This window comes from Ambystoma mexicanum, chromosome 7p (assembly GCF_040938575.1).
Source record: "Ambystoma mexicanum isolate Mex_15411 chromosome 7p, UKY_AmexF1_1, whole genome shotgun sequence".
Taxonomy (NCBI): domain Eukaryota; kingdom Metazoa; phylum Chordata; class Amphibia; order Caudata; family Ambystomatidae; genus Ambystoma; species Ambystoma mexicanum.
In genome coordinates, this window is record NC_090939.1 from 828,614,700 (window position 1) to 828,629,431 (window position 14,732).

The 14,732-nt window shown below is 47.4% G+C and overlaps 1 protein-coding gene across 1 annotated transcript; it reads left to right on the plus strand.

Moving 5' to 3' along the window:
* Window positions 1-477: 477 nt before the first annotated feature.
* Window positions 478-9,670, plus strand: LOC138525579 (late histone H2A.L3-like). Its single transcript, XM_069635624.1, has 2 exons — window positions 478-533; window positions 9,190-9,670. The coding sequence occupies exon 2, from the start codon at window positions 9,194-9,196 to the stop codon at window positions 9,596-9,598; it is 405 nt and encodes a 134-aa protein (XP_069491725.1). The 5' UTR covers window positions 478-533; window positions 9,190-9,193; the 3' UTR covers window positions 9,599-9,670.
* Window positions 9,671-14,732: the final 5,062 nt, after the last annotated feature.

Consider the following 14,732-nt stretch of genomic DNA (forward strand, 5'->3'; position numbering starts at 1 on the left):
AAATACCTAGAACATCAAAAACCAATGGAAACAGATGCTTTGCGGATGGCATAATGTGACTGGGGACAAGCGTCCTGCTGGCCACTCCAGTCCAGATCTTAATAATTCAATACTTCAGATCTTACTATAAATCGAGAATTCATATACTGAAACCCCCACTAGAATATGTGCCTCTATTTTTCATTTGATATGAACATGCTTTTTCAGACAGGTGTGGACCTAACCCGTGGGTAATAAAAAATTATCTTCTCAAGAAATGGTGCAGGAAACGTCACTGAAGGCTAGCATGCGCGAGTTAAGCCGCCCACTGCCGGTTCTCCCCTCGCTTACCAATTGCAGGAACCTCTGACGTGCGAGAGCGGAGCTTGGGCCAAAGTAAGCTCAGGTGACGATACTTATTGACGGGGAGGGGCGGTATTCGGTAACGCCCCGAGTGATGGTTTAAGTCAGAGGACCCTCTTGCAATCCGTTAGTCAGTATTGTGCTTTTGCTGTCGAGAAGTCTTGCGTAGTACTGAGTGGCAAACAGGAAAGGTACATGCTTTGATTTTATTTTTGCTTGCACGTTTGGAATTGACACAATGTGAAGAGCGTGTTGTTCGTTGGCTAATCTTTTTCAGCATTTCTTTTTTTTTTCTTCTCCATTTCCCCCCCTTTTTTTTTTTTTTCACCAGTATTTCTTTTAATACGGTTTTACATTTGTTTGTAAGCGCCATTCCGTGTTTTGGGGATAGTAGTTTATAGGCCTAGGTGCTGGTTTTACTTTGTCTGAGTTTGTTTAGCGTGTGCCTTTAGGGCGTACAGTAAAAATAAACTGTCCCTCATGTCTGTTTTTCATTATTTCGTTCAGTTAAGAAAATGGCGGTGGAGTTACTACATGGACCGGACCATAGTTAACCATGAGGCTTCTGGCCACAGAGGTGTAGCTAACAATTGGGGCCTGAAACTAAGGTCGATGGGCCCGTAACAGCTGTGAATGCCCACACCGTGCTGCTGAGTGGGCCTTTACAGGTTTTGGGTGGGTCTTGCCTGCTGAGGGCCTACCCTGTCATGCCTCTTCAGGGCAATCCTATATGGCCCTAGTTATCTACTCGTTCCCTCGGTTACCAGTAGGGAAGGCAGGCTGTGCCAACACCCACATTTCTCTTGGGGGGGGGGGGGTAATAACCTGTTTGGGTTCATTCTTGTGTTCTCCAGAACAAATGGACAGTTACTGTAGTAGACCTAGCCCATGGGCTTTTCAGTGTGGGTTGGCTTTCTGTAGTACAACTCACTGAATATCAAGTGGCCTGCGATGTGTACAAATATTCCAGACTTGACGTTGGCTGCCAGCATATGGTAGTCTGTCCCACGAGGGCTTGTTTGTGTGCAGCAATGAAAAATGTCAGATGCAAAACTTGTTTAGCGTGATGTAAGATCTGTTTCAGCATCTGTGAACAAAGAGGGCATTTGTGCTAGAATTTCCAGCACCATAGACAATGGTGTGCAGGCTACGATTTTGCAGCAAAGGCCATTTACCTACGTATAAGGTTGAAACAATGGACGGCAGTACAGAAAGGAGGAATACAGAGTCGGAGAGGTCAATAAATAGGGTCTACATCAAAAATGAAGGCTATGCAGGTTTCTCTCCAGAATGGGAATCTGGATGCTGGCTAAGGATCTAAAATCACATATGTATGTCTGGGATGTTACGGAATGTCAGAAAAAAAACGCTTTCTTTTACTTCTGCAAAATATTGAGCTCTGAACCAATTATTTTTCATGGATTGATTAAAAAAATCATAATTACTAACACTTCACCACTCGCTTGCATCTTATCATTTTGGATGGACTTCAAAAGGCATGCCCAGGATGTGGCTACCTCCTTGGCCATGTCCTAAATGACAGGAACATAGTCTCTTTCCCCCGAATGGCTGGGCAGTGGTAGTGTACTTCCGTATAGGCCAGGTGTCGTGGAGAGGAAAAGCAATTGGTCATGCAAAAGGGGCTCCTGCCCAAATTTGCAGACTAATCTCCCAAACTTTCAAGGGGCTTCACTCCTCCCTCAGCACTTTTTCCCCCAACCCGATTCCTATTCTTTCAGTTTGGGTGCTCTTGTAACTTTATCTGTAGGTAAATCTTCACAGAAATTATTTGACTTAATAAGTGGCCATTTGTCTCAAAGATCAGTGGTGTAGTTGAAAACGAGGCTGGTCTTTTCACAGCAGGCCACTTGGAAAATAACTTGCACTAGGGCTAGGAGTGTGGGGGGCATGTGGACACATCCTCCAATAAGGAGTGATTTTGGATTACTCATTTGATCTCTATAGAAATAGTTGACGTAAACCTTGCCAAGTAGGAGTTTTTGCCCAAAATCGATATTTGCCTAGGTATTCTAGACCGTTGGAAGATTAGAATATGGTTATGGTGGTCTTGATTACTTGGATTGTATGTATAATGTGAACTTTGTGACTGACTGGGCTCAGGTAAATTGTCAAGGCTGTGTATTGACAGGGTGAACACACTAGTATCCCTTTAGACCTCCTCACGCTATACTCCTTTAGGTTCTCAAACCACCATGCACATTTTCTTTTTTCCTCCTTGAACCCAACAAAGCGGGCAGTGAATGGCACTTGGCTATCTTACTATGGATCGAAACGTCTTCATTCCTCTATGGCCCACACATCCTCTTTCCACCTGCCTTCTCTACCCTTTTCAAGCAACGTTTGTTTTTCATTTACTGCTTTAACCTTTATTTTGCTTTTTTTTTAAAGCGCACACAGCCCGCGGGCATCAAGGCGCTGTTAAAGGAATTGTGTCTTGGTTGCAATTTATAACGCGCTGAAACACTCGGAGGTTTCTAAGCGCGGACCCGGGGATCGAACCTGTGTTGCTTCGTGTCAAGGTGCGCACATTGCCGCTGAGCTATCCTCCCAGGACCTTCTTACAAGTCCACCAAAACCTTGGCTTATCAGTTGCCATGGGCCAGTTTTGTGCCTTCCTTTCAGTGCTTAATTTGTGGGATTTTGCTAGGCCCGAGCACCAGCAACAGGATTTGCGAAAATTTAGAAGTGTAGCATAGCCACATAGTAAGTGTGCACAGGCCATGTGCCTCTGCTTTCTGGGACTTGGAACCGAGAGACCCTGGAAAGAATTTTCAGTGGCCCCATATTACACATTTTCAGCCAGCCCAATGCTTTACCTATGGGAACATTTGGAAATGCCAGGCCTACCTGAATCTCCAGTCTGCCCCTGTGTTCATGAACTTGATGAGCCACGCCTGGGCTAATATGCTAGTTATCCTAGTTTGAAGAAGGTACTTGCACTCTAGTTTCTGCCGAAACAGTCCGATCTACGTGATCGGGGACTGGCGCCGCAGGGTCTTATATATTTTTTTTACTTGCCTACAATGTTACCACCAAAGGTTTGAACCAAGACACCTTATCTTTGTCAATTGCACACCCCATCATTGGCAAACTGGGACTTGATCTGCAACCCCAAAACTGTGCTTTTATAACTAATTTCTCCAGCTCACTCTTCTAGTCCTCTTGATGTTGGTCCACAAACTCACTAAAGCACCACCTAGCTACTAGCCCAGCCCACCATGACTGACCCGTGCTTAACTTCATCATTACTTGTGTAGAGCCAGCCCCTCTGCCCCCCCCCCCCTTTGCCTTTGCATTTTGGCCTGTCCCTGATCTCTAACATCCACTCTGACATCTAATGGCCAGCTGTCCTCTCCCTGCAGTGAAGTGTATGCCTGACTCGGGATTGGCACACTACGTTTAATTGTTTACTGTTCAAGATGAGAAACTTATCCCCAATCAAGAAATGTTGTCATATGTAGTGATTAGCATAGTACATGTTTAGCCCCACCCATTATCAACTGATGGGCACCCGTGGCATTAATTACCACCTCATTCCAGTACTTAACTTTGGGGAGGCTTTGTCACTCAAACCTCTGGCAGGCTTCTTGGCTCTGCCCCTTCAGTTTCTAGTTCCTACCGCAACAAGACTAGATGCCTTGCTGTGCAGGGTGAGACAACATGTGCAACCCTCGCCTGCATGTTCCCCATCTGAGGCTTGCGGATGCCTGTTGGGCCCACCTGGGTCCAACGAATGGGCACTTGATGCAGTGGGCTGTCCTGGCTTCACTTTCAGTGCACCTCTGGGATGATGGTGGGCTTTTAGTCTGGCTCGGCTGTGCTCTTGGAAAATGCGCTCCCAGGGGGTAGGTGAATGGAGACAGTGCTTGAACGGGTGTTGCTTGGCAACATGTAATGTTTTCTTCCACTCCATTGTGGGTTAGCGTGACCGGCACACTGGGTAAGGGATATAATGGCCCATGAGTTGCTTGGTAACCAGTAGCATCCTGGAAGGTTGCATCCTTCAGTTGCAGACTTCTACTCTTGTGGCTAAGAGAAGGAAGTCCTGTAAAGAGGGCTAAAGAGGAGCTGAAGCATCTCCCTCTTCACCTGCATAATACTCTTTCACTGACTGTGATCCCTCCAGGGAGGCAGACTCATGGGCTTCATGGAACAGGATCTGGTGGGGCAGTCCTTGGACCCGAAAGCATAAGCTGTTGGTGTTCACATGGACATATGGGACAAGGTTTTGAGAATGGCCTGGTCGGCTTGCCTAGGTTTATGGCAAAACTATACCTGAAGGGAGGTTCAGATTGCTATTTTCAGTGGAAGTAGATGCGCTTTTGTCAGATGAGCCATGCCTGTGTAAGAGGCAGCAGTAAAGGACGCTGCTTAAGAGGGACTGTAGTGATCCTTTGGGGATCACTAGCACAGTGGGTTATGATCTATGGATTTTATGCTGTGAAGGAAATTACTTGGGGATGCCTTGGATGCTAGAGTTCATTGGGTCTTCAAGGCTGACCAACTTACCGACCACTGCCGATTTATTTATTTTTTTTCCCCAAAACCCCTGCCCCCCTTGAACCCACCACCATGGGATTCGTGCAGAAAGAGTGCCATGTTCTCTGCACTCAGAGCCTGAAAGGAGGGATTGCCACCATGCACAATCGGGGCAAGTATTGTAGTCCAGTATCTTTCTGGTGTCTGTTTCACGTTGATTATACAGCTTAACAAGGAGTCCAGCATGGTTATAGGTCAAAGGATCGATTCAAAAGGATCAAAACTTTTGGGGGGTCCACCAGCCCCCATTTTTTGTGGTAAAACCACTTTCTTTACTATACGAAAACCAAAAAAATATATATAATGAAGAGAAAAAAATTCGACCCTTTGACCTGACACCGTCCAGCATGTTCCTAATAAGACTTTACAGAAGCTTATCCAGGTGAAGGGTGGTGTAAATCTGCTTATAGCCTACCTACATACCCATCCTCTTGTCCACAAGGCTTTCAGTGGGCTCACTCCATTTCAGGGTCCTCAAATCGGCCTTACACTTCTAATACCTACTTCTGGAAGGTGGTGTACAAGTCAATGCAGACACCTGGTAATTGGAGCGAAGAACTGTGTTGCACCTGGGGATTAACGTCCCAGACTCCATGGTCCTTTTGCAAGCCACATCTTCGCCTGGACATGGCTTACAGGCTGAGCCTTATCTGGAATTCTTAACAAGGAGGAGTCATCCCTTGGCTGATCCTGCACCCCAGACCATTACAGCAACACCTTCTGTCCTACTGGGACCCAGAGCTATGATCTCATCCCATTCCCTCTCAGGAAGGTGCTTTCCCTGCTGCACCTCAAGGGTATGGGCCTCGCCCCCCGATCCCGCACACTCTCCTCACGAAAAGGACTACTTGGAACTCACTCGGCAGCCTGAGCTGGGGATAGATGGTACAATCTGTCTGGGGCTATGGTCCATGGCGAAGAGTCCTTCCTCCAATTGGAAGGTACTGGCAGCTGTTGAGGACAGGGAAGGCCTTATGATGATACTATTATGTGGTCATCGGGACTGATGCACCATTGCCATGTACTACATAAATGACTAGGGTGGTACAAGATCTGGGCAGTGGGGAAGCTGGCAGAGGGTTAGTTGCTGGGCGGAAGCTCACCTGCACTCCCTACAAGGCCTCATCTGGGGGTGGACAGACTCGGCAGGGTGTTCCTGGTCTCGGAGTCTGCATCAATTTTTTTTTTTTTTTTTTTTTTTTTTCAGGAACTTCTATCCAGGGGACCCAGAATGTCCTGTTTTGCCCCCCCCTGCAATAGCCTTGTTAATGGGGCATTGGGGGTGGTCATGCCTTGTTTGGTCGCCAGTATGCCTTCCCTCTTCCTTTATACCTAGAGATGGCCATAAGGAATTGGTTCCCAGTGTTGATGGAGCTACAGTTTGACCAACCATTGGTATTGCCTAGGCCCCTTCTCAACCTACCGGAGGGAACTGCATAGTTTTAACAGCCAATACAATGGGTGGTTTGGCAGTTCATTTCTGTCCAGCTGGTGGAAGTCTTCTAGGGGGCTTTGAGATTCTTCACATATGAATCATATGGCCTCCATTGGGCAACATATTGTTGTTTGGTGTGACAGACCATCCTCTGGCTCTGGAATGTGATGTCCCGTCATTCTGCAGTTTTACATGAAGGGGCATTGCAAGCACTGGCTGTGTCCTCACTGTAGGCGGCTGATCTGGGCATTTCAGCCGAATTGGACTCATCCTGGGGGCGAGTCCTCTTGAGAGCATTGTCTAGACCCATGTTGCCTGCTGGGGACCTCACTTAAGACCTCCCATTCTTCCTATGCCACAGAAACCTCCTTTATGAGCCTTTGAGGAACCATCAACCTGAGGTTTTAAATTGGGGGAAACCTTCTTGGATGGCTGTTGTATGTCCAGAGATTGAATCTGTCTTGCGTAGATCCAAACACCACCTCCCCATCTTGAAGAGTCATGCCACTGCCAAGAGCAGTCCTTGAATATCCAGAGTCTATTCAATCCATTAAAAATAACATTGTTATGCTTGGCACTGGGGATGCGGGCATAAGGCTTCAACATCTACTGTAAGTAAGATACAAACTGTCATCACAATGGCCTATAAGAACTAGGACCAACATTTAAGGGAGGTCCACCAGTTGTATGGCCACCTGGGTGAGGAAGAAATGGCTTTTGCAGAATATCTGTATGGCAGCCACCTGAGCTAGTCCCAACACCTTTATTCATCACTGAACATGGAGGGTCCCCGATGAACATGGTTTGGGTTGGGGATGTTGCACTCTGGGTCCATTGGATGGGTTGACTTTTGGTTTGTCGCCATAATAAATGGGTGATGGGCACATGAGCATACTACTTGTGTTTTTTAAGCCTCCTTCCCCTTGGCCTGTGCTTTGTCTCAAAGGCAAGTATCAGGACAAGGAACAGGGATGTCGAAGTAATGCCTGCATTACTTGATATCCTCGTGGTATTGTACGATCGGACCGAAAAAAAACTACAATACGACCAAAAAATGCTACCACCAGAAGTTCTACTCTGGCTCCTGGCTTGGAACTTTGCCTCTTAATTTTCAGCAGGAAAACAACTTCCCTTTCATAAGCAGTTAAACCTTCCAGTTTGAATAGGTCTTCTGCCTATTAGCTGTTTCTCCTTGTTGTCCGGTCCTTGACGTTTTGTCTTGAGTCTCCATGTGCGCCCTGACACCTGCTGGCATTTGGCACATTATGAAAATACGTGGATACCAAGTTTGGGCGATGCTTTAGCGTCACCTAGAAGTCAAAATTGTTGTTGAATTGCATGAGGGGGGTGAAGCTATTCCCCCCCCCCCCTCCCCATTCCTGCACAAACACCTTGTGGCTGTCAGTTTTTTTTTTTTCTCAAAGTAGTTTTTTTGTAAACTCAGTAAGTCTTAACCAGGTCTGCCTTCAGCCACTCTGTTTAGAAACACTACATGCCCTGAACTGATTCCTGTTATACACAAGCCATAACAGTTGGCTTTGTCAATGCTGGTTTAAGCTTTGTCAATGCTGGTTTAAGTATTCTAAATGTGCCAGGCACTATTAGGTGTCCAGGTATTTGCACATGTTAACAGCAGTGTCTTCAAGTGCCTTTCCCATGCTTGCGCAACTCTACTGTTAACATTACCAACACTTCATGCCTATAGTTCGTTCATAATGTGCCCTGGTGCTGCTGTAAGCAAACCCAATTACATTTTAGTAAGATTTTCCATTGGCGTTGTTTGCTTATGAATCTGCAGCATATTTCTCTCAAAGAATGCATGACTAAATGACAATTTCATTACACTACATGGCTTTACCATGTGCCAGCTTCTGGGATGGGAGTGGTTTCAGGGTTGGAGGGATCAGTTCTGGTACTTTGCTGCTCAGTCTTTGAAGCAGCCTCGCCATCCCCAACCATGCTGTTCCTGGAGACCTTAATTGTCCATCTGCAACCACTTGGTGTTGCTAACTCACACTGACTGCACTTCTTGTTTTCTGGGCTACTAAAGTTAGCCATTCCATTGCTTACAATCCTATGAAGCGGGAACAAAGCTTGTCCCCAAGGAAGTGGCCTAGTTCTCTGTGCGTACTAGTTTTCAGTGGTGGAGGCAGTGGGATGCAACACTGCCATCCGTTAGAGGGATGAACCTGGTGCAGTGTCCACTACAGGTGCCACCTAGGGTCTAGTCCCAATAACTTGCAGAGTGATGGCAGAATATTTAACTTTAATTGACTGGTGTGTTCGTGCAGTAACCACATTTTCTGCTATACTATCATGGGATAGTGGTGTGTCTCTAGACTTGTAGTTCTTGCTTGGATCTCAGGAACTACATCTCTTGCTCCCTGTAAGGCAAGTCTTAATACTGTTAATCACCGACCTCTCCTAGTGAGTGGGGAAATGTACTCTTGCAGGACCTAGGTAAGGCTTACTTTGCACTGTCCTGGACTGCATACGAACTGCACCTGAGCATCACCCATGTATTGGTCCAGCCTCACCACATAGTTTTCAAGAGCTTGTCTGGCAAAGACGATTTCTGAATGAGTAGCCCCGATTTCCTGTAGTATCTTGTTGTGAGCAGGGTTAGTAGAGTACATACCTTATTTAATGCCTTTGTAGAGCCAATCCTTGCCTTGATGTGCAGCTTACCTTGGTGTCTCCCACCATTCGTTGTCTCCCTTTGCCTATCATTTATCGGTTTTCTTTGGATGAATGGACCATCTGGACGCTGCCACTCCAGGCATTGACAAACTAAGAAATGGGACTGCTCGCTGACTATGATCCTTAATCGCAATTTCAACTTTGTCTTTTAGGATCATGTCTGGACGAGGCAAGAAGGCTGCCAAGGCTAAAGTGCTTAAAATGTCCATGTCTTCCAGAGCTGGTCTGCAGTTTCCAGTTGGGCGCGTCCATCGGCTCCTGAAGAAGGGTCACTATACGAATAGGATTGGCCCTGGTGCAGCAGTTTACCTGGCAGCTGTCCTGGAATACCTGACTGCGGAAGTGCTTGAGCTGGCGGGAAATGCTGCCCGTGACAACAAGAAAGCCCGCATTGTGCCAAGGCATCTGCAGCTGGCGGTCAGGAATGATGAGGAACTGAATAAAATTTTCTCTGGTGTGACCATCGCTCAAGGTGGCGTATTGCCCAATATAGAGGCCCAGCTCCTGCCCAAGAAGACTTCAAAGGGTCCCACCGGACCGGTTCAGTCTCTGGAGTTTTAGTAGCTTGTCAAGACTGTCTATAATGCACTTGTTCACTTAAGAGTTAATTTAATAAAAATATTTTAGTTGTGATTTCTGTTTAGTACTAACTTGGCGGGGAATGGGGTGATTTCATTTGTCTAAAATTAAGCCATAGGTCAGACACCAGGCGGCCCACCTACTGTCACTGCTCCATTTCCCCTAAATCCCCCTGCAGCACCCCTGCTTTGCAGCCCACCATCCTGTGAACTGTTGCTTACAAATTCAGACCCCCCCCTCATTTGTGGAAAAGTTTATTTCGGGGTCTGCATCAGTCGATGGCAAACCATCTTCTCCCTCAATTTGTATCATTCAGCAGTTCAGTTAACAATGGTCTATCTTTGTCCATGATCCAGGTTTTGCTGCCCCAACCTCCCTGAGCTTCCAGTTTGGGATTGTGTCCCTGGTATCTGGCTGTGGGGAGCAGCGGGGGCTTGAAGCTGAATTGGGAGGTGGGGGTCCGCATGTGCCATGCCAGGCTTTAAACGAGGGTTATTGCTCATGTCTCTTCTGCAGCAAGGTTTTTAACCCTTTGCTGCCCCATCCTGCTGTTTCCTCATTTCGTTTTTATACATGGCCATGCTCATTTGGGCGAGTCCTTCAAATCCAGCAGGAAGAGATCAAGGACCACTGGTGGACCCCGTCCTTATTATAATACCCTGGGACTCTGCATGTATTAGGCTGTCTTGTGGTTGTGAAACCCATGCACATGCAAAATGTTGCCATTATGATCCATGTCTCTTATGATCTTTACAATGCTGCATGCATCCTTCTCATGGGTATCCTCTCGGACCACATCTGCTCACAAAACCTTTTGCTTATTCTCAAAGCACACTTCCTTGACCATGCAGGGTCATTTCCCCCCCCCACCCTCCTCTGCACCGCCCCAGATATTGGGTCTGTCTCTTCCAACTAAGGCTTGTTGTCCCCCCCCCCCCCCCAAAAAACAAATGCAGATCTTGCCTGTGGAACTTGCTTTTCATTGTTGAAGTTGACCCATCCTCCTGCCCTGTTCAGCACCCAACGCTACCTTCCTGGCCGGTATACCAACTTCCTGTCCAGGACTGGTGTCGGGTAAATTCAGACCGTAACCCCCCCCCCCCCCCCAACCATTCCCTCAAGGGTTACACTACAAAATCTCCGTCGTGCAATACCTTGCCGCTGTGGTCGCAGCCTCAATACTGAATGAGTGTTAAATCTGCAGGATTTTCCTCTTACCCTACCCTGACCTCTTCATTTCTGATTATGTGAAAGGCAAGCCATCCTTGTGCACCAGAATTCTTCTGGTCCCCCCTCAGGTCTGCACCTCAAACTTTTCACAATGCACTTGGGGCAGCAACCCTTGCATTTTAGTTGGATCCACTGACTTTACCCTCCTTGTCTTTTGACCTTCTAACCCTACCACTGCACCCATTGCCATGGGCCCCATAATCTCACAGATAATTGACTGTGAGCCGAAGGCCCCAAGGACAAAGCAAATGCTGGCTTGGAACAGCAGCCTCTCATCTGAACAGACCCAAGGTAATGTATCATTTCACCTGATCTCAAACACAATTGGCTGTCTGTGGGCCAGCTGGACTCCTGCCTCCTGCCGCAGCCCTTCATGGATGCGTTTCATTGTGACCTGTGGTTGGCGGGCCCTCCTGCTAGGCATGAAGCTGCCAATGCATTTGATCTTTCAGCTGTGCACGCTTTCTGAGTAACTAACTTCCTTTGCCTCCTATTGACGGCCTGTACCACGCCTACAAAATTGTACTATAAAGCAACATACCTGGTATTCTTTGTCCCCCCCCCCCCCCCCCCCCCAAAGAGACAATCTGGGAAGGTGGGGTCAGCTCCTGGAGTTTCTGCCACTGTGAACAAGACTGCATCAGTAATATTCTTCAAGCCTGTTATATTACTAGCCCTAATCACAGCATTTGACAATGACTTAGCAGCAAGTTAAGAGGGGCCCTGAGCTGAGCCACTAACTACTTGATCACTGCCTGTTTGTCTTTATGGTCTGTCTGTTTACTTCAGTGACCTGGTCATGAGCCCCACACACTGACTGCTGTTGGAAAGCTGCCCTTCCCCTTCTGTAAACAGCTCTGTCTGCTAGGCTTCCAGAATTATTTCCAAACTGATCTCCCATTAAAGCACCTTGGGCACTCCTCCCATATATAGCAAGGGTTGTCTTTCACCCCAGCTCCTGGTAGTTCCACGTTAGGCCTGTCTTTAACGCCAGCCTCATGACTACCTGTGGGAATGGACTTGCACGTCAGTTGAGCTGTCCTACTGTTATGATTCTGTCAAATGCTGTTTTTTTTTATTTTTCATTACCCTCATTATTGCTATTGTCTCCAGCTGGCCAACCTTTTCCTTTGGAAATCTACAAGTCTCTGCCCAGGAGACTCCAGCTCCCTTGTCAGCTACTCAAATTCCTTCAGTGCTGTTTCACTCTTCTTACCACAAATGTCGTCCAGGTAGTGTGGCACTTCAGCTCCCCGTCCCGCTCGAGTGGGCAATAAAAGGGAGCAAAACTGCTTGAATAGTGGCAAGATGCCGAACAACATCATTTATCAAACCATGATTCATGAAATTGGAAACCTAGTAGCACAACTCTGGGTGTACTGGGAGTAGGCAGCCTCACTAGCTATTACCCCCTGCTTTAACCAGGTTGCGGGCTGCATCAAAAGATGTGTAGGCCACTGAACGTTGTTCAGGGTCAATGCCACTGTACATCAATGAGCCTAAACTGGCCTACTGCCTTATTGGGCACCACTCCTGAGACACTAGGAAACATTGCATGGGTAGGGTGCTAAATGGCCCCTCAATTCTCCAGTGCTTTTCTCTATCTTCTGGTCTCAAAGAGCTGCCTTACAAATGGTTGACTTAAAGTTTCTATCCACAGCTGCACTGCGACGAGGGGGAGGGGGAGGGGGAGGGGGGTGGGGATGGGAAACCAAATGTAAAACCTGCCAAATCCTTGCTGCTGCCTTGTGATGAGCTTGCAGGGGCCACCAAACCTCCAGCTTGACTGGTGTTGCTGCCCTGTTGAACAACCTAGTTTCCTGTGTCTTCTGCTTGACTTCCAGTTTCTGTTCAGTGAGCGAGTTGCTGCCACACCTACTCCAAGCGCACTTGTACCTAGTTTGCTACCCCATGTGCAATTCCCTTTGAATTTTCAGGAAGCTGTACTTGTTCCAAATGTACCATTCCACCCTCGACAAGAAACCATGTCTCTTTTCAATGTTGTCTGTGTAGCCCTTCCCACAGAAGCTATGGTATTCCCTAGGATATGGCTCTGGAATGGTTTGGCACCGATCATAATACGCTTAGCTGCATTTTGATCCTGAGTCTTTCAATACTTTAACCATGCTCCCCATACTGCCGATGGTGATACTTTTCTATCTTTATGGCAGTATACCTTCTAAAACTATAGACACACTTATATATTTCTCTCCTCCTGACACACTGCCATCACTAGGCCGAGACTAAGCTGCTTGAGCTCCAGCAGGGAGAAGGTGAAACTAAGAAATCCTTACTCCTGAGTACTCGGTCCAAGCTAGGCCTGCTGCCCTTGGTGTACACCCTGGACTGTTCCTGACCCCCATCCCCCTGCTCACTTGTGCATGTTGCCCCTTGGATGTGCTGCTCCTATCAAATCCCCAAGCATCTTCATTAGTGGTCACTGTAGTTGTAGACCTCCCTTTCACTGCCTTGTGGTAGCCTTCCTGGCTCTCCTTGGTCTCTTGGCTGGCGGTGGGCCCATAGTGACTGGATGCTTTCCTTTTTGCTGTTACCAAAATGCTGAGTGTGGCCCAAATCCGACCTTGTGGGCAGATGCATATATGCATAGTGGTAGTCTCCCCTTCCACCTGTGTTCCTGTGCTGCCCTCTACTGCTATAACTGTGCTATTAGGCAATCGCCACCATTTTTCTGTGTGAGTGATCTGATAGAGCGCTGCCATTTCTGCAGACCCCCTCCATCAGATCCATGTTGTGGGCAATACTGCCCATGACCCTGCTTTAGTGCTTGCAGGGCTGGGGGGTGGGGGATGCCTACGATGGTATGTGCTGACCCCAGAATCTGATGCTGATTGGCCTAAACTATGATCATTGTGTTTGTACTTCATGCTGCCCCTGCAAGTCTGAACCCCAAAAGACTGGACATGCCACTGCAAGTGTACCACCCCCCCACCCCCCGCTGGTGCTCTTGGCATGCCCTGATAGAAGATGGCTGGATGACATTGTACGTGTGTCACCTGTCTGTGTACTGCTTTTGCTCGGCCTTCATGTGTCTGGATCGTATGTTGGCAATGCAGTAGTCTGCAACCCTGCTGCTGGGCATATCCTCACACTTTCAGCTTATTAGATTCTGTGCAGATCACCTGGCCTGCTTACCATATGAGCCTGTTTACCACATGGGTGGGGTGATGATCCATTCCCATGATCTTTCTTGGCATGCATGTGACCAGCCTGGCACCTCTGCTGATAAGTTATGTTCTCCGGTTCCCTAATGTTGGTGGTTAACTTTGTATGCACCTGCATGTCCTTATCTGAGATTTGCTGAGGAAAGCAAATCCGTGCTGCTGATTTAGCAAAGAGGTTGTTTGGGCTTTGCTGTAATTTAAGCCTCCCTGAACTGTACCTGTGATGTCACCACTGGCCAGGTGTGAAGACCCTCCCCTGGCTAATCCCTTGATATTCTTTCTCTGGATATGTTATGCCTCCCCTCCCTTGTCCTTCGTCTGGGTCAATCCCCTGGCCCAGCATCCTCTTCTGGGAGCGCCTTTCAGAATGGTGGCAGTGGCAATTAAGTGAACATTCTACATGGATTGCAGATACTAAAAAATACAACCCCCCAGACAGATGGGGTTTATAAGGGAGGTAGGAAATGATTTTAAATTTGTTTCTTCTAAATGCTCTAAGGGCAGAGCAATGGAAAGGGGTGCACATCTGCATGGCCTTTATAGATCATGTGAATAGACCATTGCTTTGGATGAAAATGAAATCGTGGAACTGTCTGACGCACTTGCTTGCAGTGATGGAGCCCCTAATGGTGAGACTTGACAAGATCTATTTATACACATGAGGTTGAAACGAGGCTGCCCTCTAGCCCCTACGCTCTAATCTA